Genomic DNA, 25,870 nt, shown 5'->3' on the forward strand with positions numbered 1-25,870 from the left:
GACAAGAAATGTAGTTGATCATGGCTACTGAACTTCTCCTTGTGGGATCTTGTGCTAGCATTTCTTTCCTGGAGTTTACTCGGGAACAGCTGAACACTAGTTCACTCAATTAAACTACAGACTGTAAGTCACAGGTTCCAACAGTTCTGAAATCAAAATTAAGATGTATCGAATAAGTAGAAGGGATAGAAAAATTGAAATGATTTATTATCTGGAAGATGTCGCCAGAGGAATCATTGTTCACTGGCATCATGTGGACTGGAAGTTCCCTTTGTCCGAAACGCTTGGTGCCAGAAATGTTTCGAATTTTGGAATATATAATGAGATAGCATAGGATTGCTATCATTTCCATCTCTGAATTTACGTGCTACCAGTTAAGTCTTTCTCTTACACTTGTTCATCACACATAAATGCTTAACAGTTAAAAATTATTATATACCATTAATATAATGTGTGCAGGGTAACAAAATCAGCACAGCAGCATCAGGAGGATACCTGAATCAGCTGTTAAACAATAACAAATAATGGCAGGCTTTTGGTTTCCACTTAAGTTGCTGTGTTTTGATTAAAAGGTTACCGTCCACTGTTTTTGTATATTACTTATTTTAAGTTTAATGTAAAGTATAAAAACAAAACTGTAGACTTGTTCTGGTGTTAGATATTCAACAGCAATCTTCACAAATTTATCAATGAATTTAACTGCTGCTTCATGATCAGCAGATACTTTATCTTAAAAATTTTTAATATCTTAAAAAAATTTTGTGCTATGCCTTTTCTTAAATTTCTGCAACCAGCCTGCTGAATATTCACAATTATCTTCAACTTTCAGTTTATTTTAATAGATCTTTCCTTGCTTCTTGATCAGCATACTGTTAGCAGCATTTGTTCATTTCAATGTTGATGAATCTACTCTTTTGATTGAGATCTACAATTTTTTTAATGCAGTGATTTTCTATTTTGCATGAGGTCACTTCTCAGAACTGTCTGTGATGTGCAGAGATCAGCACCTTGTGGAATTTTCCATTTGTGACATCATGTCAGCGTTCAAAAAAATTTCAGATAAGGGATACTCAACCTGTATGATTTAGAAGGTATACACACTGCAATAACTGTGTGCCAGCAGTACTGGAGATGAATGTTTAGAGCAGTGCCATGTGCTACTTTCTCTTGACGAGTATTGAATTTCATGAATGCTGTTGGATTTTCATTCATCAAGAAAAGGTTGGGTATTCTCTCATAGTATTGATGTATGCCTTGAGATGGTAGAAAGACTTTGGGATGACAGAAGGTAAGTCACTCACTGTAAAATAGACTCGGTACTGCTCTTGTCACCATATATTGTTGTGGCTGGTCCTGTTCAGTTTTTTGGTTAATGATAAACCCTATCTCACTGCAGGGTGTTAGTGATGAGGGTAACTCTATGGATGTCTAGGGCGCATAGTTGGATTTCCTCTGGCACCTTTTTTGATGGGAATGTTACTTGCCACTGATGAGTGTTATCTGGATCTTGCAGGCTGCAGGAATGGACCGGTTCATTTGCTGAAGAGTAGTGACTGGAATTGAACACTAACATCCCCATGTCTAAGCTTCAGGTAGAAGGCTTATTAAATGAGGGCACAACTGAAGACTGTTGTGCCTTTGGAACTGCCGCAGTGATGTCTTGTAGCTTGGGATCTTTCTTTATGTGAGAAAATGCTGGAAACATTCAGCAGGTTAGGCACTATCTGTGATAAAATAAAGAGTTAAATTTTAAGGTGGAAGATCTTGGATGGCTCAGGGACAGGAATGGTTACTTCAAGTGCCGGGTTTTAGATGTTTCAGAAAGGACAGGGAGGGGGGCAAAAGAGGTGGGAGTGTGGCACTGTTGATCAGAGATACTGTCACTGCTGCGGAAAAGGTGGATGCCATGGAGGGATTGTCTATGGAGTTTCTGTGGGTGGAGGTTAGGAACAGGAAGGGGTCAATAACTTTACTGGGTGTCTTTTATAGGCTGCCCAATAGTAACAGAGATATCGAAGAGCAGATAGGCAAACAGATCCTGGAAAGGTGTAATAATAACAGCGTTGTCGTGATGCGAGATTTTAATTTCCCAAATATCGATTGGCATCTCCCTAGAGCGAGGGGTTTAGATAGGCTGGAGTTTGTTAGGTGTGTTCAGGAAGGTTTCTTGACACAATATGTAGATAAGCCTACAAGAGGAGAGGCTGTACTTGATTTGGTATTGGGAAATGAACCTGGTCAGGTGTCAGATCTCTCAGTGGGAGAGCATTTTGGAGGTAGTGATCATAATTCCGTCTCCTTTGCAAGAGCATTGGAGAAAGATAGGAACAGACAAGTTAGAAAAGCATTTAAATGGAGTAAGGGGAGTTATGAGGCTATCAGGCGGGAAATTGGAGGCTTAAATTGGAAACAGATGTTCTCAGGGCAAAGTACGGAAGAAATGTGGCAAATACTCAGGGGATATTTGCGTGGAGTTCTGCATAGGTCCGTTCCAATGAGACAGGGCAGTTATGGTAGGGTGCAGGAACCGTGATGTACAAAGGCTGTAATAAATCTAGTCAAGAAGAAAAGCTTACAAAAGGTTCAGAGAGCTAGGTAATGTTAGAGATCTAGAGGATTATAAGGCAAATAGAAAGAGGCTTAAGAAGGAAGTTAGGAGAGCCAGAAGGGGCCATGAGAAGGCCTTGGCGGGCAGGATTAAAGAAAACCCCAAGGCATTCTATGTGAAGAGCAAGAGGATAAGACGTGAGATAATAGGACCTATCAAGTATGACAGTGGGAAAGTGTGTATGGAACCGGAGGAAATAGCAGAGGTACTTAATGAATACTTTACTTCAGTATTCGCTATGGAAAAGGATCTTGGTGATTGTAGTGATGACTTGCAGCAGACTGAAAAGCTTGAGCATGTAGATATTAAGAAAGAGGATGTGCTGGAGCTTTTGGAAAGCATCAAGTTGGATAAGTTACCGGGACCGGATAAGATGTACCCCAGGCTACTGTGAGAGATTGCTGAGCCTTTGGCGATGATCTTTGCATCATCAGTAGGGACGGGAGAGGTTCCGGAGAATTGAAGGGTTGTGAATGTTGTTCCTGTATTCAAGAAAGGTAGTAGAGATAGCCCAGGAAATTATAGACCAGTGAGTCTTACTTCAGTGGTTGGTAAGTTGATGGAGAAGATCCTGAGAGGCAAGACTTATGAAGATTTGGAGAGGCATAACATGATTAGGAATAGTCAGCATGGCTCTGTCAAGGGCAGATCGTGCCTTATGAGCCTGGTTTAATTTTTTGAGGCTGTGACTAAACACATTGATGAAGGAGGAGCAGTAGATGTACTGTATATGAATTTCAGCAAGGCATTTGATAAGATACCCATGCAAGGCTTATTGAGAAAGTAAAGAGGCGTGGGATCCAAGGGAACATTGCTTTGTGGATCCCGAACTGGCTTGCCCACAGAAGGCAAAGAGTGGTTGTAGACAGGTCATATTCTGCATGGAGATCAGTCACAAGTGGTGTGCCTCAGTGATCTGTTCTGGGACCCTTACTCTTCATAATTTTTATAAATGACCTGGATGAGGAAGTGGAGGGATGGGTTAGTAAGTTTGCTGATGACACAAAGGTTAGAGGTGTTGTGGATAATGTGGAGGGCTGTCAGAGGTCACAGCAGGACATTGATAGGATGCAAAACTGGGCTGAGAAATGACAGATGGAGTTCAACCCAGATAAGTGTGAAGTTGTTCATTTTGGTAGGTCAAATATGATGGCAGAATATAGTATTAATGGTAAGACTCTTGGCAGTGTGGAGGATCAGAGGGATCTTCGGGTCTGAGTCCATAGGACACTCAAAGCAGCTGCGCAGGTTGACTCTGTGGTTAAGAAGGCGTACTGTGTATTGGCCTTCATAAATCGTGAATTGAATTTAGGAGCCGGGAAGTAATGTTGCAGCTATCTTGGACCCTGGTCAGACCCCACTTGGAGTGCCGCATTACAGGAAGGATGTGGAAGCTATGGAAAGGGTGCAGTGGAGATTTACAAGGATGTTGCCTGGATTGGGGAGCATGCCTTATGAGAATAGGTTGAGTGAACTCAGCCTTTTCTCCTTGGAGTGACGGAGGATGAGAGGTGACCTGATAGAGGTGTATAAGATGATGAGAGGCATTGATTGTGTGGGTGGTCAGAGACTTTTTCCCAGGGCTGAAATGGTTGCCACAAGAGGACACAGGTTTAACGTACTGGGGAGTAGTTACAGAGGAGATGTCAGGGGTAAGTTTTTTTTACTCAGTGGTGAGTGTGTGGAATGGGCTGCCGGCAACGGTGGTGGAGGCGGATACAATAGGGTCTTTTAGGAGACATTTAGATAGGTACATGGAGCTTAGTAAAATAGAGGGCTATAGGTAAACCTAGTAATTTCTAAGGTAGGGACATGTTCGGCACAACTTTGTGAGCCTAACGCCCTGTATTGTGCTTTAGGTTTTCTATGTTTCAGAAATGGTAGAGATTTTAAAAATGTAGTTTCAAGATACAAAAAAGGTGATGGGAGGGATAGGTAGTTCAGGGAGAATATCTGTGATAGGGTAAGATCAACCTCGATAAGGCTACCATTGCCGTGTAGATCAACTGACTTATTAATGGGATAAGTTAGCGGGTGAAGACACAGATTTTATAGTGACATTAAAATATAATGATACTCCTTTAGTGTCACAAGGCTTAAAACCTGAAATACCTCTCTTAAAAGTAACAGTCAGGAGAGGGAAGGGCAGGAGTCAGAGGCTAGAGAGCACCCCTGTGGCTGTATCCCTTGACAATAAATACTCCTGCTTGAGTACTATTGGGGGGGGGGGGAATGGCACAGAGTCTGGCCCTGTGGGAAAGAAGAGGACGGCAGCAGTGATAGCGGACTCTATAGGAGGTCAGACAGGCAATTCTGTGGACACAGGAAGGAAGCACAGATGGTAGTTTGCCTCCCAGGTGCTAGGGTCCGGGATGTTTCTGATCGTGTCCAAGATATCCTGAAGTGGGAAGGAGAACAGCCAGAGGTTGTGGTACATATTGGTACCAATGACATAGAAAGGAAAAGGGAGAAGGTCCTGAAAGCAGAATACAGGGAGTTAGGAAGGAAGTTGAGAAGCAGGACTACAAAGGTAGTAATCTCGGGATTACTGCCTGTGCCACGTGACAGTGAGTACAGGAATACAGTGAGGTGGAAGATAAATGCATGGCTGATAGATTGGATGAGGAGGCAGGGATTCAGATTTCTGGATCATTGGGACCTTTTTTGGGGCAGGAGTGACCTGTACAAAAAGGACGGGTTGCACTTGAATCCCAGGGGGACCAATATCCTGGCGGAGAGATTTGCTAAGGCTAGTAGGGAGAGTTTAAACTAGGATCGCTGGAAAGTGGGAACCAAACTGAAGAGACGGAGAAGAAGCGGTTGTCTCACAAATAGAGAAAGCTTGGAGGCAGTGCGAGAGGGAGGATAGGTGGGTGGTAGAGAAGGGACAAGGTCAGACCGATGGTTTGAGATGTGTCTGTTTTAATGTGAGGAGTGTCATGAATAAAGCGGATGAGCTTAGAGCATGGATCAGCACTTGAAACTATGATGTTATGGCCATTACAGAGACTTGGATGGCTCAGGGGCAGCAATGGTTACTTCAAGTGCCAGGCTTTAAATGTTTCAGAAAGGACAAGGAGGGAGGCATTGGGGGGGGGGGGGTGACACTGTTGATCAGAAATAGTGTCACGGCTGCAGAAAAGGAGGAAGACATGGCAGGATTGTCTATGGAGTATCTGTGGGTGGAAGTTAGGAACAGGAAGGGATCAATAACTCTACTGTGTTTTTTTTATAGACCACCCAATATTAACAGGGACATCGAAGAGCAGATAGGGAGACAGATTCTAGAAAGGTGTAATAATAATAGGGTTGTGGTGGTGGGAGATTTTAATTTCCAAAATATCGTTTGGCACGTCCCTAGAGCAAGGGGTTTAGATGGGGTGGAGTTTGTTAAGTGTGCTCAAGAAGGTTTCTTGACACAATATGTAGATAAGCCTAGAAGAGGAGAGGCTGTACTTGATTTAGTATTGGGAAATGAACCTGGTCAGGTGTCAGATCTCTCAATGGGAGAGCATTTTGGAGATAGTGATCACAGCTCTATCTCCTTTACCATAGCATTGGAGAGGGATAAGAGCAGACAAGTTAGGAAAGCTTTTAATTGGAGTAAGGGGAAATATGAGGACATCAGGCAGGAACTTGGAAGCATAAATTGAAAACAAATTGTCTCGGGAAACGTATGGAAGAAATGTGGCAAATGTTCAGGGGATATTTGCATGGAGTTCTGGACAGGTACGTTCCAATGGGGCAGGGAAAGGATGGTAGGGTACAGGAACCGTGGTGTACAAAGGCTGTTCTAAACCTAGTCAAGAAGAAAAGAAGAGCTTATGGAAGGTTCAAAAGGCTTGGTAATGATACAGAGCTAGATGATCATAAGGCTAGCAGGAAGGAACTCAGGAAAGAAATTAGGAGAGCCAGAAGGGGCCATGAAAAGGCCTTGGTGAGCAGGATTAAGGGAAACCCCAAGGCATTCTACAAGTATGTGACAAGCAAGAGAATAAGACGTGAAAGAATATGACTAATCAAGTGTGACAGTGGAAAAGTGTGTATGGAACTGGAGGAAATAGCAGAGGTACTTAATGAATACTTTACTTCAGTATTCACTATGGAAAAGGATCTTGGTAATTGTAGTGATGACTTGCAGCAGACCGAAAAGCTTGAGCATGTAGATATTAAGAAAGAGGATGTGCTAGAGCTTTTGGAAAGCATCACGTTGGATAAGTCACTGGGACCGGACAAGATGTACCCCGGGCTACTGTGGGAGGCGAGGGAGGAGATTGCTGAGCCTCTGGTGATGATCTTTGCATCATCAATAGGAACGGGAGAGGTTCTGGAGGATTGGAGGGTTGCGGATGTTGTTCCTTTATTCGAGAAAGGGAGTAGAGATAGCCCAGGAAATTATAGACCAGTGAGTCTTACTTCAGTGGTTGGTAAGTCGATGGAAAAGATCCTGAAAGGCAGCATCTATGAACACTTGGAGAGACGTAATATGATTAGGAATAGTTAGCATGGTTTTGTCAAAGGCAGGTCGTGCCTTACGAGCCTGACTGAATTTTTTGAGGATGTGACTAAACACATTGATGATGGTCAAGCAGTAGATGTAATGAATATGGATTTCAGCAAGGCATTTGACAAGGTACCCCATGCAAGGCTTATTGAGAAAGTAAGGAGGCATGGGATCCAAGGGGAAATTGCTTTGTGGATCCCGAACTGGCTTGCCTATAGAAGGCAAAGAGTGGTTGTAGACGGGTCATATTCTGCATGGAGGTCGGTGACCTGTGGTGCTCCTCAGCGATCTGTTCTGGGACCCCTACTGTTTGTGATTTTTATAAGTGATCTGGGTGAAGAAGTGGAAGGATGGTTTAGTAAATTTGCTGATGACACAAAGGCTGGAGATGTGGATAGTGTGGAGAGCTGTCAGAGGCTACAGCGGAACATTGATGGGATGCAAAACTGGGCTGAGAAATGGCAAATGGAGTTCAACCCAGATAAGTGTGAAGTGGTTCATTTTGGTAGGTCAAATGTGATGGCAGAATATAGTATTAATGGTAATACTCTTAGCAGTGTGGAGGATCAGAGGGATCTTGGGGTCCGAGTCCATAGGACGCTCAAAGCAGCTGTGTAGGTTGACTCTGTGGTTAAAGAGGTATACGGTGCATTGGCCTTCATCAATTGTGGAATTGAGTTTAGGAGCCGAGAGGTAATGTTGCAGCTATTTAGGACCCTGGTCAGACCCCACTTGGAGCACTCTGCTCAGTTTTGTAGTGAGGTGACCAGGAAGGATGTGGAAGCCATAGAAAGGGTGCAGAAGAGATTTACAAGGATGTTGCCTGGATTGGGGAGCATGCCTTATGAGAATAGGTTGAGTGAACTCGGCCTTTTCTCCTTGGAGAGACAGAGGATGAGAGATGACCTGATAGAAGTGTACAAGATGATGAGACGCATTGATCGTGTGGCCTTTTCCCAGGGCTGAGAATGGCTAGCACGAGAGGGCACAATTTTAAGGTGCTTGGAAGTAGGTATAGAGGAGATATCAGGGGTAAGTTTTTTACGCAGAGAGTGGTGAGTGTGTGGAATGGGCTGGTGGCAACGGTGGTGGAGGTGGATACTATAGCGTCTTTTAAGAGACTCCTGGATAGATAGATGGAGCTTAGAAACATAGAGGGCTATGGGTAACCGTAGGTAATTTCTAAGGTAAGGACATGTTTGGCACACCTTTGTGGGCCGAAGGGCCTGTATTGTGCTGTAGGTTTTCTATGTTTCTATGATATGAAGATAGGTGGAAGATCAGGTAGTTTTGAGGAAGTAGAGAGGCTAGTTATATACGTATATATGACAGTTGTATGCAGACCTCCAAACAGCAGTCGGGCTGTGGATTACAAATTGCAGCAGGAGATAGAAAAAGCGTGTCATGTTAATTCTGGGATTTTAACATGAAAGTGGATTGATAAAACCAGGTCAGTACTGGACTTCGAGAGAGAATGTGTAGAATGTCCCTAAGGGATGGCTTTTTAGAACAACTTGTTGTTGAGTCCACTAGGCTATTGGCTGTGCTGGATTGGGTGTTGTGCAATAATCTGTAGGTGATAAGAGAGTTTAAGGTTAAGGAACCCTTAGGGAATAATGATCACAATATGATCGAGTTTATTAAAATTTGAGAGGGAGAAAATAAAATCCAATGTGTCGGTATTTCAATGGAATAAAGGAAATTACAATGCCATTAGAGGGGAACAGGCTGAAGTTGACTGGAAAGGGACATTTGCAGGAAAGACAGCAGATCAGCAATGGCTGCAGTTTCTGCGAAAAGTGAGGGAAGTACAAGACAGATATATTCCAAATAAGAAGAAATTTTCAAAGGGAAGAAGGACACTACCGTGGCTGGCAAGTGAAGTCAGAGCCAAAGTAAAAGCAAAAGAGGAGGCATACAAGGAAGCCAAAGCTTGTGGAAAGATAGAGAATTGGGAAGCTTTTAAAAACTTGCAGAAGGAAACTAAGGAGGTCATTAGGAAGGAAAAGATGAATTGTGCGGAGAAGCTGGCGACTAATACCAAAGAAGATACTGAAAGCTTTTTTAAGTAAATAAAGGGTAAAAGAGAGTTGAAGGTAGATATATGACCAATACAAAATGACGCTGAAGATATTGTAATGAGAGACACAGAGATGGCAGAGGAACTGAATGTGTATTTTGCATCAGTCTTCACAGTGGAAGACATCTGCAGTATATCGGACATTCGAAAGTGTCAGGGAAGTGAAGATTGTGCAGTACAAATTACGACTGAGAAGGTGCTCAGAAAGCTTAATGGTCTGAGGGTGGATAAATCCCCTGGACCTGATGGAATACACCTTCGGGTTCTGAAGGAAGTAGCTGGAGAGATTGCAGAGGCATTAACGATGATCTTTCAAGAATCAATAGATTCTAGCATTGTACCGGATGACTGGAAAATTGCAGATGTTATTCCGTTATTTAAGAAGGTGTTGGCGCGTGACCAAGTGGTTAAGGCGTCGGTCTAGTGATCTGAAGGTTGCTAGTTTGAGCCTCAGCTGAGGCAGCGTGTTGTGTCCTTGAGCAAGGCACTTAACCACACATCGCTCTGTGATGACACTGGTGCCAAACTGTATCAGCCCTAGTGCCCTTCCCTTGGACAACATCGGTGACGTGGAGAGGGGAGACTTGCAGCATGGGCAACTGCCGGTCTTCCATACAACCTTGCCCAGGCCTGCACCCTGGAAACCTTCTAAGGCACAAATCCAAGGTCTCACGAGACTAACGGATGCCTATTATTATTTAAGAAGGGTGGGAGGCAGCAGAAAGGACATTCAAGAGTGTCAGGGGAATGAAGTACGTGCAGTGAAAATTACGACTGAGAAGGTGCTCAGGAAGCTTAATGGTCTGAGGGTGGATAAATCTCCTGGACCTGATGGAATGCATCCTTGAGTTCTGAAGAAAGTAGCTGGAGAGATTGTGGAGGCATTAGCAGTGATCTTTCAGTAATCAATAGATTCTGGCGTTGTACCGGAAATGTTACTCTGCTGTTTAAGATGGGTGAGAGGCAGCAGAAAGGAAACTATAGACCTGTTAGCCTGACATCAGTGATTGGGAAGTTGTTGGAATTGATGGTTAGGGATGAGATTACGGAGTACCTGGAGGCACATGACAAGATAGGCCAAAGCCAGCATGGTTTCCCAAAAGGAAAATCCTCCCTAAAAACCTACTACAATTCCTTGAGGAAATTACAAGCAGGGTAACAAAGGAGATGCAGTTGACATGGTGTACTTGGATTTTCAGAAGGCCTTTGACAAGGTGCCGCACATGAGGCTGCTTAGCAAGATAAGAGCCTGTGGAATTACAGGGAAGTTACTAACATGGGTGGAGCATTGGCTGGTCGGCAGAAAACAGAGAATGGGAATAAAGGGATACTATTCTGGCTGGCTGCCGGTTACCAGTGGAGTTCCACAGGGGTCTGTGTTGGGACTGCTGTTTTTTTTTACAATGTATGTCAATGATTTGGACTATGGTATTAATGGATTTGTGGCTAAATTTGCCGATGATACAAAGATAGGTGGAGGAGCGGGTAGTGTTGAGGAAACAGTGCGCCTGCAGAGAGACTTGGATAGTTTAGGGGAATGGGCAAAGAGGTGGCAAATGAAATACAGTGTTGGAAAGTGTATGGTCATGCACTTTGGTGGAAGAAATAAACAGGCAGACTATTGTTCAGATGGGGAGAGAACTCAAAATGCAGAGATGCAAAGAGACTTACAAGTCCTTGTGCAGGTTTCCCTAAATGTTAACCTCCAGGTTGAGTCGGTGGTGAAGCAGGCGAATGCAATGTTGGCATTCATTTCTAGAGGTATAGTATATAAGAGCAGAGATGTGATGTTGAGACTCTATAACGCACTCGTGAGACCACACGGAGTATTGTGTGCAGTTTGGGCTCCTTATTTTAGAAAATTTACTGGATATACTGACATTGGAGAGGGTTCAGAGAAGATTCATGAGAATGATTCCAGGAATGAAAGAGTTACTGTATGAGGAACACCTGGCATCTCTTGGGCTGTATTCCCTGGAGTTCAGGAGAATGAGGGGGAATCTCATAGAAACATTCCAAGTGTTAAAAGGCCTGAACAGAGTAGCTATAGTAAAATTATTTCCCATGGTAGGAGAGTCTAGGATAAGAGGGCACAACTTCATGTTTGAAGGACGCCCTTTTGGAACTGAGGTGCAGAGAATTTACTTTAGTCAGAGGTTGGTAAATCTGTGGAATTTGTTGCCACGAGTGGCTGTGGAGTCATTGGGTGTATTTAAGGCAGAGATAGATAGGTTCTTGATTAGCCGGGGCATCAAAGGGTATGGGGAGAAGGCAGGAGAGTGGGGATGACTGGAAGAACTGGATCAGCCCATGATTGAATGGCGGAGCAGACTGGATGGGCCGAATGGCCTACTTCTGCTCCTATATCTTATGGTGAACAGAAGGACAAAGGCAGATGGAACACAGTGTCAGGAAGTGTACGGTCCTGCACTTTGGTGGAAGAAATGAAAAGGTTGATTTTCTAAATGGAGAGAAAATACAAAAACTGAGGTGCAAAAGGACTTGGAAGTCATGGTGCAGGATTCCCTAAAGATTAATTTGCAGGTTGTGTCTGTGGTGAGGAAGGCAAATGCAATGTCAGAATTCATTTCAAGCAGACTAGAATATAAATGCAAGAATGTAATCTTGAAACTTTTTAAAACACTGGTGAGGTCTCACTTGGAGTATTGTGAGCAGGTTTGGGCCCCTTATCTTAGACAGGATGTGCTATTAGATTAGATTATGAGGACACGCAGTCCTCTTTTATGGTCATTTAGTTACACATGCGTTAAGAAATGATACAATGTTTTTCCAGAATGATATCACAGAAACACATGACAAGCCGACTGAAAAACTGACAAAAACCACATAATTATAACATATAGTTACAACAGTGCAAAGCAATACCGTAATTTGATAAGAACGGACCATGAGCACGGTAAAAGTCTCAAAGTCTCTCGGAAGTCCCATCATCTCATGCAGACGGTGAACCTCCAGCGCCGCCAACTTGCCAATGCAGCATCCTGGAAGCATCCGACCACAGTCTGACTCCCAAGTCCGTCCGAAAACTCCGAGCCTCCGACCTGCTCTTGGACACTGAGCACCATCTCTGCCGAGTGCTTCGAACCCGGCCCCGGCAACAGGCAATAGGTAAAGCTGAGGATTTGGGGCCTTCGTCTCCGGAGATTCTCGATCGCACAGTAGCAGCGGCAGCGAAGCGGGCATTTCAGAAGTTTCTCCAGGTGTTCCTCTGTGCTTCTCACGGCTGTCTCCATCAAATCAGGATTGTGCATGGTCTCCTAGTTAACACATATTGATATCATTAGGAACGGCTACGTGCGCTGCGTCACGCCACCATCTTCTCCTCCCTCCTAATGAGGATTCAAAGTAGGTTCACAAAAATGATTCCAAGATTGAATGGCTTGACATATGGAGAGTGTCTGGTTCTGTGCCTGTATTTATTAGAATTCAGAAGAATGAGGGGTGACCACGTTGAAACCTATTGAATGGTGAAAGGCCTTTATAGAGTGGATGTGGTGGAGAGGATGTTTCCTATGGTGGGAGAGTCTAAGATCAGAAGACACAGTCTCATAATAAAAGGGCGTCCATTTAGAACAGAGATGAGGAGGAATTTCTTCAGTCAGAGAGTGGTGAATCTGTGGAATTCTTTCCCACAGGCAGCAGTGGTGGCCAAGTCTTGATGTACATTTAAGGCAGAGATTGAAAGGAGGGAGGAGAAGATGGTGGTGCGATGCAGCGCGCGCGGCCGTTCCGAATGAATATTGATATGCGTAACTAGGGGTGCTGTGCACAATCCGGAATTGATGGAGACAGCCGTGAGAAGCACAGAGCAACATCTGGAGTAACTTCTGAAATGCCCGCTTGGCTGCCGCTGCTACTGTGCGATCGAGAATCTCCAGAGACAAAGGCCCCAAATCCTCGGCTTTGCATATCGCCTGGAGCCGGGGTCGAAACGCTCGGCAGAGATGGTGCTCGGTGTTGAACAGGTGGTCAGAGGCTCAGAGTTTTCAGGCGGACTCAGAGTCGGACTGTGGTCGGATGCTTCCGGGATGCTGCATCGGCAAGTTGGCGGCGCTGAGAGGTTCACTGTCTGTGTGAGATGATGGGACTTTCTGGAGATTTTTACTGTGCCATGGTCTGTTCTTAGCAAATTACGGTATTGCTTTGCACTGTTGTAACTATATGTTATTATGTGGTTTTTGTTAGTTTTTAAGTCGGTTTGTCATGGTTTTCGTGATAGAATTCTGGAAAAACATTTTTATCATTTCTTAATGTGTGCATTACTAAATGACAATAAAGGGGGACTGCGTGTCCTCATAATCATAATCATAAGATTCTTGATTGGTCAGGGCATGAAGGGATACTGGGAGAAGGCAGGAGATTGGGGATGACAAGAAAATTGGATCAGCCATGATGAAATGGTGGAGCAGACTTGATGGGCCAAATGGCCTAATTCTGATCCTATATCTTATAGTCTTACAAAGAATGCATAACTGTAAACATGTTCAGGTCAAGATTGCTGTAAGGGCAGGGCTGAGGAGCAGAGTTTGAAATGGGATGAATGAAATGTCCTGAATATAGAAAGAAATGGTTATTTCTTTGTGGATGTCTGATATTATCAGAATTTCTACGCAAATGTGAAAATCCTGAAGTTGTCATCAATCAGTTTACCTCAGTTTTTCTGAATGTGCTCATGACTGTTAACACCTACAGCTATTTAACTTTGGAGCAGCATGCTAGGGAAGGGATGTCCAATGTAGAATATATTAGCACAGGCAGGTGCTTTCACTGCACTTAAGAAATGCCGATCCTTAGAGCAGACAATGCAGAACAGTACAGCACAAGAACAGGCCCTTCAGTCAACTATGCCTGTGCCGATGATAATCCCATTGACCTGCACATGACTTGTATCCCTCCATTTCCTGTCCGTTCATATGCCTGTCTAAATGTTGATACTCTGTTTGCTCCCACCACCAGTAGAATGTTCTGGGCACCTACTACTTTCTATGTACATAAATAAAATTCCCCCTTTTACTTTAAAGCTGTGCACTCTAATATTTGACATTTCCACCCTAAGAAAAAGTCGATGTATGCTTTCTGTGACCTTCATAACTTTAAGTACTTCTCTTAGTTTGCCCCTCAAACCCCTGATGCTCTGGAAAAAATAATCCTAGTTTGTCCAACCACTCCTTGTAGCTATTGCTCTCTAGTCCAGGCAACATCTTGGTGAACCTGTTTTGCATTTTCTCCGAAATCTTCCAGTAGTGCAGTGTTGGATCTGGTGATTTCTGATCCACAGGTTCTTTTAAGGAGTCCAAAAATGAGTTGGCAACTTGTTGCGTCATGATCATTTATTGAAAACTCAAAGTAAAGAACAGGCACAGAACACATGGCAACCGTTTTACTAATAGGAGATCGAAAAACTAAAGAACAGAAGAACTAAAAGCAAAGATGGTGACTTTCACAGAAAGAGACACTTTTATACCAAGTTAAGGTAAATTCCTGAGATATTGGAGAGCCTATTGGAAGACGTACAGGTATAACATGTTTTACACTTAGCCAATGAAAAATGACAGGCAATAAACCGTTATGTCACTGTTACATTGTTTTACCAGCAGTAGGTGGAGTCTAACACCACATTGCGAAAAATACAGGTTAAAATACAAGTTATATGTTAGTGAAACTACAAATTCTGTCTTGCTAAAAACTCATTAATTCAATTAATACCTTATTAAAAGCATAAAGGACAACCGATTTGAACAATCCTCTATTTCATTCTAAATCATGTATTTAGAATCATTATATCTTAAAAGTTAGAGACAGAAAAACTTAAAATCTCTACATTACAGAGTAATCTAAACTACCTCAGTTCTATAATATCAAGAAATATATACATATTCTTCAAAACCTTTGTAGCATTATGTCATGATTGAACACCAGTCACACTTGTATTATTCTTCAAACACAAAAATTGTAGATTACAATCATACATATTGTTATGAATATTATGACTTTTAATATTGAGTAACCACCGCTTCCAAGACTGAAATGAATCCAATTAAAGAAATCCCATCCATCAGTTTGATGTAGTTTAGCAACTTCTTTATGAACGTGGTCAGCCAAATCAGTTATGTCTTTGGAGCTGTCAGATAATGTAGATACAAGATTCCTTACCTAAAACTGCATGAGTTCCCCCCTTAACTCCTATGAGAATATCTAATGCCGTGCGGTTCTGAAGAGCAATTTTGTGCATGGCAACCTCGTTCAAGGCATCAGCAATGTCATTGCTCATCTTTTCTAATGCTCTGGAAGCTTTCATAGTCTCTCTTACACTCCTTGCAACACCTTAGGATGGAAAAAGGGTGGATGGAAAGCAGAGTCCTTTTGAAATGTCTCGTTTATGTTTAGACTCAGGAGGTACAGGTACAAGTAAGGTGTGTGTGTGTGTGTGTGTGTGCGCGCGCGCCTCAAGGCAGGAAAAGCATATCCTTTATAACAAGATCCTAACCAATTATGTGGGAGAGCTGATATGCACCGCTTCCTACGCCTTGTTGTTCCATCAACTTAGACCATTTCTAATTACCATTACAGGTACCTAATAAGAGCATGATGTTTTTCTAGTCATCAGTAAAGGTTGCAGAGTTGTTACTTCATTTAGGACAATGTAGGGTACGATTACATAGGCGACGCCCTCCTGGAGTGGTACCTTCTGAACTCAGGCAACAAGCATTTTTATGGGTAAATAAGATTGAATAATTTTGCCATGAACAGTGATGGTTATATCTGGGGCTAAGATATGGGTAGGGTTAGATGTGTTGTTTCTCAAATCATGTTGATCATTCACATAAATGACTTAGTTTGAAACAATATGTGGGGCTGGGGTGGGGGTATGACCATTGTGTACTCTCGTTCTTTGTCAGAATCATGAACCACAGGTAAAGTACCAACCCACCATTGCTGGAATGTTTAATGAAAGGGGAACATGCTTGCTCTGGATCTGCAAGGATCCCTATCATTGGTGAATACTTTGAAGTGTGTGGTATATATTGGCATACTCTATAATTTGAATCATGAACACCATAATACCATAAGACAAAGGAGCAGAAGTAGGCCATCTGGCCCATCGAGTCTGCTCTGCCATTTTATCATGAGCTGATCCATTTTCTCCTATTTAGTCCCACTCCCCTGCCTTCTCACCATAACCTTTGATGCCCTGGCTACTCAGATACCTATCAATCTCTGCCTTAAATACACCCAATGACTTGGCCTCCACTGCTGCCCGTGGCAACAAATTCCATAGATTCACCACCCTCTGACTAAAAAAATTTCTTCGCATTTCTGTTCTGAAAGGGTGCCCTTCAATCCTTAAGTCATGCCCTCTCGTACTAGACTCCCCCATCATGGGAAACAACTTTGCCACATCCACTCTGTCCATGCCTTTTAACATTCGAAATGTTTCTATGAGGTCTCCCCTCATTCTTCTAAACTCCAAGGAATACAGTCCAAGAGTGGACAAACGTTCCTCATATGTTAACCCTCTCATTCCCGGAATCATTCTAGTGAATCTTCTCTGTACCCTCTCCAACGTCAGCACATCCTTTCTTAAATAAGGAGACCAAAACTGCCCACAGTACTCCAAGTGAGGTCTCACCAGCGCCTTATAGAGCCTCAACATCACATCCCTGCTCCTGCATATTTGTGTGATACCCAGAAGTATAAATTATGAATCAGAATCAGGTTTAATATCACCAGCATATGCTGTGAAATCTGTTAGCTTTGCAGCAACAGTGTAATGAAGTACATGATAAACATTGAAATGAATGTGAACTGAATTGAAACGCAAACAACAGGAATTCTGCAGATGCTGGAAATTCAAGCAACACACATCAAAGTTGCTGGTGAACGCAGCAGGCCAGGCAGCATCTCTAGGAAGAGGTACAGTCGACGTTTCAGGCCGAGACCCTTCGTCAGGACTAACGAAGGGTCTCGGCCTGAAACGTCGACTGTACCTCTTCCTAGAGATGCTGCCTGGCCTGCTGCGTTCACCAGCAACTTTGATGTGTGTTGCGTGAACTGAATTGACTTTATTTCTTACATTCTTCACATACATGAGGAGTAAAAATCTTTACGTTACATCGCCATCTAAATGTGCAGTGTGCAATCATAGTAATTTATAATATTTATAATAAATAGAACAGCCAGTGTAATATAGAAATACACTCAAATCAGCATGAGTTGATCAGTCTGATGGCCTGGTGGAAGAAGCTGTCCTGGAGCCTGTTGGTCCTGGCTTTTATGCTGCGGTACCGTTTCCCAGATGGTAGTAGCTGGAATAGATTGTGGTTGGGGTGACTCGGGTCCCCAGTGATCCTACAGGCCCTTTTTTGCCACTCCTGTCTTGAATCATGGGAAGTTCACAACTACAGATGCGCTGGGCTGTCTGCACCACTCTCTGCAGAGTCCTGCGATTGAGGGAGGTACAGTTCCCATACCAGGCAGTGATGCAGCCAGTCAGGATGCTCTCAATTGTGCCCTTGGAGAAAGTTCTTAGGATTTGGGGGTCCATACCAAACTTCCTCAACCATCTGAGATGAAATAGGCGCTGTTGTGCCTTTTTCATCACACAGCACATGAGATCCTCGGTGATGTGTATGCTGAGGAACTTAAAGCTGTTCAACCTCTCAACCCCTGATCTATTGATGTCAATAAGGGTTAACCTGTCTCCATTCCTTCTGTAATCCACAACCAGCTCCTTTGTTTTTGTGATATTGAGGGAGAGGTTGTTTTCATGACACCGATTTGTCAGAGAGAGGACTTTTCCCCTGTAGGCCACCTTGGTATTGTTTGAGATTAGGCCAATCAATGTAGTGTCATTGGCAAATTTAATTAACAGATAGGAGCTGTGGGTAGCAACACAGTCATGGATATACAGGGAGTAAAGGAGGGAACTTAGTACACAGCCCTGAGGAGCTCCAGTGTGTAGAGTCAGAGGGGTGGAGGTGAGGGAGCCCACTCTTGCCGCCTGTTGGCGATCTTACAAGAAGTCCAGGATCGAGCTGTACAAGGCAGGGTCAAGGCCGAAGTCTCTGAGCTTCCTGTCGAACATGGATGGAATTATGGTGTTGGATGCTGAACTGTAGTCCAAGAGCAGCATTCTCACATAAGCATCCCCCTTCTCCAGGTGTGTAAGGACGGTATGTAGAGCAGTGGCTATTGCATCACCTGTTGATCGGTTGCGTCGGTAGGCGAATTGTAGGTCGTCCAGTTTGGGTGGTAGCAAGCTGCAGATGTAACCCTTGACCAGCCTCTCAAAGCATTTGCTTATTATTGAGGTGAGTGCGACAGGCCGTCAGTCGTTCAGGCATGTTACCTTGTTCTTTTTTGGTACAGGGACAATGGTGGATAATTTGAAATAGGAGGGCAATCTACACTGGGAGAGGAAAAGACTTAGTGTCTGTAAACACATCTGCCAGTTGTGCTGCGCACATCCTGAATACTCGCCCTGGGATGCTGTCTGGTCCCGCAGCCTTGCGACTGTCCACTCATTGGAAACATCTGCATGCCTTAGCCTCAAAGATGGCCAGGTTGCAGGTTGTGGAGGTGGCTTTCCTTGGAGGCTCAGAGTTAGCGACATCGAACTGAGCGTAAAAGCGATTGAGCTCATCTGAGAGAGAGGCCACTACGTTTGGCTTTGAAGTCTGCGATGGTATGCAACCCTCACCACAAGTCATGTGTGCTATTCGTATCTTGACTTAATCTTGTCCCTGTATTTCACAGCCTCGATAGCTTTGCACAGATCATAGCTGCTTTTCTTGAGCTCCTGCTGATTGCCGACAACATAAGCTCTGTGCCACGTGGTAAGTGCTGCTCACACAGAGCTATTGATCCAGGGTTTCTGGTTCAGGAAGACCCTGACCAACTTCAGAGGACAACATCGTTGATGTACTTCCGGATAAAGCATGTGACTCCATCCGTGAACTCAGAGACATCCTCATCATGGAAGACATTCCAGTCGACGTCATCGAAGCAGTCCTACAGCATGGAGGCCGATTGGTCAGACCAACAGTGGACGGCTTTAACTATGGCCGCCTCTTGTTTCAGCTTCTGCCTGTACGTCGACAGAAACAGGATTGAAGAGTGATCTGATTTTCCAAAAGCTGGGCAAAGTAGAGCTTTGTAAGCATTGCGGAAGGGAGTATAGCGGCGGTCAAGTGTGTTATCTCCACAAGTGCTCACCTGGATGCGCTGACAAAACTTCGGAGAGACTTCCGTCAGCGATGCTCAATTAAGGTCACCGACAACGATGAAGGCAGCCTGTGGGTGTGCCGCCTCCAGCGTGTTGATGGTCTCGTACAGTTCCTTGAGAGCCAGGTCAGTATCAGCTTGCGGCGGAATGTACACTGCTGTGATGATAACAACTGTGAACGCAGCGGTAGGGTGTGCACAGCAGCACCAGGTATTCCAGGTCTGGGAAACAAAATAATTTGAAGGCATGCTCATTCTGGGGGTTACACCAAGCATTGTTGATCTTGAAGCACACCCCTCCTCTTTTACTCTTCCCAGAGAGGTTTTTTGACCTGTCCACTTGGAACAGGGAGAGCCCAGAGGGCTCGATGGCATGATCCGGTATTTCCTCTGTCAGCCAGGTCTCCACGAAGCACAAAACGTTGCACTCCTTTGTTTTTTGCTAGTAGGAGATTCTGGCTCTCAGTTTGCACAGCTTGTTGTCCAGGGACTGAACGTTAGCCAGGAGTACGCTAGGGAGCGGCAGTCGAGCTGCACGCCGTCTCAGCCTCACCAGGACACCGGCCCTTCTCCCTCACCTCCAGTGCTTCTTCTGAGGTAGTGATGGTGTAAGAGGTGAGTCTCCCATGGATCGCACAAGCAGGGGTTCCCAGTGTTGGAAAGGCGGCACATAGTGGGTAAATGCCATCTTTCTGATGTTCAGAAGGGTCAGTTTATCGTATCTGATGTGACTATTGGCTACTTGAACAAAAAATGCTAAGAAAGTTGTAGAAATTAGTAGTATACTGTAGATTTGGAACGAAGCTCACAACACGGCCGCCTTACGCGGCGCCACCTTGAGGTCTATAAAAGGGGAGAAAAGGCTGAATTATGTGTATATTACATAGATAAATTAAAATTAGTGCAAAAATAGAAATAATAAAAAAAGCAGTGAGGTAATGTTCATGGGTTCAATGTCCATTTAGAAATCAGATGTCAGAGGGGAAGAAGCTGTTCCTGAACCACTGAGTGTGTGCCTTCAGGCTTCTGTACCTCCTTCCTGATGGTAACAAGGTAACCACGAGAAGAGCCAGTGTTCTGTTCTGGGTGTGGTATTTCCAGGAGACTTCTCGCCACCCCAATGCACCAGGCGCATCGAGGTGCAACTCCTTAGAGACTGTGTTAGAGAACTGGAGCTGCAACTCAATGACCTTTGGCTTGTTAGGGAAAGTAAAGAAACAGTGGTAGGAGCTAAAGAATGGTAGTCTTTGCTATTACAAAGGAAAAATTGCTAGGCAAACTCAAAGGTCTTAAGGTGGATAAGTCACCTGGACCAGATGGACTATAGAACTAGAAGGCACAGCCTTAAAATTTAGGGTTGACCCTTTAGAACAGAGGTAAAGAGAATTTTTTTTGGCCAGAGAGTGGTGAGTCTGGAATGCTGTGCCACAGGCTGCAGCGGAGACCGTGGGTATATTTAAGGCAGAGTTGATCATTTCCTGGTTGGTCAGGGCATCAAAGGATATGGAGAGAAGGCAGGTGTATGGGGTTCAGTGGGTTTCAGGATCAGTCATGATGGTATGATGGAGCAGATTCGAAGGGCTGCATGGCCTAATTCTGCTCCTATGTCTTATGGTCTAAGAGGGCATGTGCTGGGTGATGGGTTCCTTCGTGTTAGACGTCCCTTTTGCCAATCATCTGTCCAGCTCTTGGCTCCATCCCTCCCCTTCCTGTCTTCTCCTATCATTTCGGATCTCCCCCTCCCCCTCCCACTTTCAAATCTCTTACTGTCTCTTCTTTCAGTTAGTCCTGACGAAGGGTCTCGGCCCGAAATGTTGACTGTACCTCTTCCTAGAGATGCTGCCTGGCCTGCTGCATTCACCAGCAACTTTTATGTGTGTTGCTTAATGGATGAGTATGCGTTTTGCTATTTTATTAATTCAAATTGTAATTTTGACCTGCAGTAATTTCACTCATGGGTGATGAGGAATTTGCTTCAATGATGGAGGACATGGATACATCTGATACACAATGGAGCTGGTACTACTTGGGGGAATGTGGAAAATGGCACATTTATGAGGTAGTATTTTATTACTTGTGGAATGCTTAAATGAAAAGTGAGCCATCAGTTATGATAGAAAATTGAAGAGTCCTAAAATGTAGCTCAGATTTATTTTTTGTGTAACATTAAGGAAAAATCCAGTTTAGCCAATTTTTATTGTCCTATTTAGCATTTAGTTTGACAGTATTTGTAGTCAATGGAATTTTAATGGCTAAACCACATTTCTGATAGGAAATTCCTCCTTGGTACTGTGTTTTTTTTTCCCTAAAATGTGCAATTTCAGTTCTGGGTTTCTTGGCTACTTAGAACTTTCAAGATTTTAGAAAATTTTCATTCCTAAACTTTAAGTCTGCTTCCTTCTTCCCCTTAATGAAATGTTCCACCTTTCTGGTCAACCACGAGGTTCCTTCACCTACCATCCTTTCTGTGTCTCAGTGGGACAAAGCTATTCAAATTCCCATGCAAGTGCTCCCTAAACAATTTCCACATTTTCTGATAATATCTGTTCCCAATTTACACTCCAAAGTTCTTGGCTAATACCATTATAATTAGCCCTTTCCCAATTAAATACTTTCCATATTGTCTGCAATCCTTTAAAAAGCTAAAGGTCAGGAAATTGTTGGTTCCAAACTCTGAAATGCTTGTCCACCAGAAACTCTGTCACCTGACCAGGTTCACTACCGAATAACTGCATGCAGTGTGACCTCTCCTTTGGTCAGTCTCTCCACATACTGTCTCAGCAATATTTCCTGGACATACCTAACATTCTACCTTAACTCAAACTTTTGCACTAAGGCTTTTACTTGTCCATATGAAGTAACTAGATAAAGTCAGAAAGTAATTTGGGATTTGTTTGTTATTTTTAGACAATTTTTCTTTTTCTTTCAGAAGGATCCCAATATTCCACATTCTGTAAGCAGTGAAGATATCGAAAGAAATTTTAAGGAGAATTCACACGGTGTGCTTTCATTTTCCACTGCAAAATACAACTACATAATAGATTTCAGAGGTAATCTTACTTGCCCACTGCATCCATTTCTTTCCCTTAATACACTTAATGAACAGAAATGATCACTGGTGCCATCATGGCACACATGATGGCATTGATGATCATTGGTGACTTACTGTGGGCTACAGAAAATTGTTCCAAAATTCCTCTTAAATACACTTTTGAACTACTTGAGCTGAAATCTGAAGCATGTAACCTTCTTCCAAAGAATAGAATTTTAAATCACCTCAACGATCTTCAGATGTCATGATTGATTGGAGAGCCCAGACCAATCAGGGGGGGCACCTTTAAGGCTTATCGCCATGGTCAAAAACATGGCAGGAGACGGGCAATGCAAATTAGGCTTAAACAGTGAGGGATGAGGCCTCCTCTACCCAGCATTTTGTTGGCAAATGTGCAGTCACTGGAGAATCAAACTGAGGATCTGAGGGCAAGACTGCTGTATCAGAGGCAGATGAAAGTCTGCCTGATTTTATGCTTTATCGAAACGTGGTTATCTCCGGACATGCCAGATGCACCAGTCAGACCAGAAGGATTCACAATTTGCAAAATGGACTGAACTGCGAACCCTGGTAAGGCAAAGGGAGGACTGTTTTGTAGTTAATTCTCATTGTTGCTCAGGTGTGGCAGTTCTGCTGAACTCGTTTACCCCCCGACTTGGAGCACCTAATGGTCAAATGTCATCCTTTCTATTTACCTAGGGAATACTCGTGTAATCCTGACCTCAGTGGATATACCACCAGCTGCCGACTAAAATCAAGTACTCATGACACTGCATGATGCTGTCTTCAAACAAAAAAAAGCCCATCCCAATGCATTTCAAATAATAATCGGAGACTTCAACCAGGCTTGCTTGAAGATAATCCTGCCCAAACATCACCAGCATATAACCTTTAGCACCAGAGGTCCCAACATACTAGACCACTGCTACACTAAGATAAGGAATGCCTACCATTCCTTGCCTAGACTGTATTTTGGTAAATTGGATCACTTGGCTATCCTCCTCCTACCTACATACAGGCAGAACCTAAAAATCAAGGCTCCAGAGATTAGGACAAGAAAGGAGTGGTATGGGAGGCAGAGGAATGATTACAGGATTGCTTAGGGCCGTGTTCAAGCACTCATCTAGAGATTTGAGTGAATACACCATGGTTGTAATGGACTTCATTAAAACAGCTGTAGATGAGTGTGTCCCCTCTAAATCATTCAGAGTCTTCCCCAATTGGAAGCCCAGGATGAACCATGAGATCTGAAATCTGTTGAGGGCCAGATCAGAGGCATTCAAATCTGGTTACCAAGAAGCTTATAGGAGGTCCAGAAATGTTCTCTGGAAAGCCATCCATTAAGCAAAGTGGAGATTCTGGACCAAACTTGAATCAACAGGGGATGCTGGACAGTTGTGATAGGCCTTGAATGCTATCACCACCTACAAATGTAAATCAAACAACATGGGGGACAGCAGGGCTTCACTTCCAGATGAGCTCAATGCCTTCTGTGTTCACCTTGACCATCAGAATATGGAGAAACCAAGACTAGATGGGCAGAAGGGCCTGTTTCTGTACTGTGTTTCTCTCTGACTCTATGATGCTATAATCTCAGTCTCTGAAGCTAATGTGCAGGCTGCCTTCGGGAGGATGAATCCACGGGAAGCATCTGGACTGGACAGGGTACCTGGCCGCATACTAAAGACCGGTGCTGACTGACTAGCTGGTGTGTTAATCACTCACTTTGGTTGTGTGTGGTACCCACCTGCTTCAAGCAGGCTTCAATCATACCAGTGTTCAAGAAGAGAGTGATGACCTGCCTCAATGACTGTTGCCCAGTTGCACTTACATCCACAGTGATAAAGAAACGTATCAGCTCCTGCCCGAGAGGTAACCTGGGTCTGCTGTAATTTGCCTACCAGAGCAACAGTGCACAGCAGATGCCAGCTCATTGGATTTTCCCTCAATCCTGGAACATCTGGACAGCAAGGATGCTTGCATCAGGATGCTCTTTATCAACTACAGCTCAGCAATCAATACCATCATTCCCTCAAAACTAATCAATAAATTCCAAGACCTTGGTCTCAATACCTCCTTGTGCATTTTGGATCCTGGATTTCCTCACCTGCAGACCTCAGTCAGTTCGGATTGGTAACAATATCTCCTCCATGATCTCTGTCAATGCAGGTGCACCACAAGGCCGTGTGCTTAGCCCCCTGCTCTACTCACTTTACACCTATGACTGTGTGGCTAAGCACAGCTCCAATGCCATATTCAAGTTTGCTGATGACACTGCTGTTGTGGGCTGAATCATAGGTAGTGATAAGTCAAAATACAGAAGGGAGATTGAAAATTTCGCTGAGTGAGTGGGAGGTTGTTGTTATGACACCAATGTCAGCAAGACCAAGGAATCGATTGTAGACTTCAGGAGAGGGAAACTAGAGGCCCATGAGCCAGTAATCATCAGAGGATCAGATGTGGAGAAGGTTAGCAACTTTAAATTCCATGGTGTGACTATTTAAGAGGACCTGTTTTGGACCCAGCACGTAAGTGCAATTACAAAGAAAGCATGACAGCGCCTCTACTTAAGAGTCTGTGAAGATTCGGCATGACATCTAAAACTTGGACAAATTTCTATAGATGTGTAGTGGAGAGTATATTGACTGGCTCCATCATGGCCTGGTATGGAAACACCAATGCCTTGGAATGGAAAATCCTACAAAAGGTGGTAAACTTGGCCCAGTACATCATGGGTAAAGCCCTCACAATCATTGTGCACAACTACATATAATGCTGTCATAGGAGAGCAGCATACGTTATCAGATTTCACCACCATCAGGTCATGCTCTCTTCTTGCTGCTGCCATCAGGTAGAAGGTACAAGAGCCTCAGGACTCGCACCATCAGATTCAAGTACAGTTACTATCCCTCAACAATCAGGCTCTTGAATAAAAGGGGATAACTGCACTCACTTGCCCCATCATTGAAATCTTCCTACAACCAATGATCTCCCTTCTAAGACTCTTTATCTCATTATATCATGTTCTCGTTATTTATTGCTATTTATTTATGTTGGCATTTGCATTGTTAGTTGTCTTCTGCACTCTGGTTGATTTTTCATTGATCATGTTAAGTTACTATTCTATAGATTTGCTGAGTATGCCCACAGGAAAATGAGTCTCAGGGTTGTATATCGTGACATATGTACTTCGATAATAAATTTACTTTCAACTTTAGAAATGAGTTACTATCAATGTAACTCTGGTATTTTAATTTAACATGCGTGGAAATTAAGCTGGACCAAAGAACACACTATAAAATTCCATGCAGATAGTGAAAGAATTCAGTCTTTGATATTCCAGTAGGGACCTGTTTCCATGATTGCATTAAGTATAGAGAG

At 43.6% G+C, this 25,870-nt stretch overlaps 1 protein-coding gene across 5 annotated transcripts in view; it reads left to right on the forward strand.

Annotated features, from left to right (window-relative positions):
- Positions 1-25,870, forward strand: part of LOC140202465 (protein mono-ADP-ribosyltransferase PARP11) — a 143,210-nt gene that overhangs the window by 39,842 nt on the left and 77,498 nt on the right. For 4 of the 5 annotated variants that reach the window (XM_072267332.1, XM_072267328.1, XM_072267330.1 and 1 more), the window contains 2 exons: positions 21,381-21,496; positions 22,367-22,487. In XM_072267332.1, the coding sequence (XP_072123433.1) occupies positions 21,392-21,496; positions 22,367-22,487 (226 nt within the window). In that variant the 5' untranslated portion in view covers positions 21,381-21,391. The remainder of the gene's footprint in view (positions 1-21,380; positions 21,497-22,366; positions 22,488-25,870) is intronic. The other variant, XM_072267331.1, reaches the window with a different exon arrangement.

The sequence above is a fragment of the Mobula birostris genome, chromosome 9 (assembly GCF_030028105.1).
Source record: "Mobula birostris isolate sMobBir1 chromosome 9, sMobBir1.hap1, whole genome shotgun sequence".
Taxonomy (NCBI): domain Eukaryota; kingdom Metazoa; phylum Chordata; class Chondrichthyes; order Myliobatiformes; family Myliobatidae; genus Mobula; species Mobula birostris.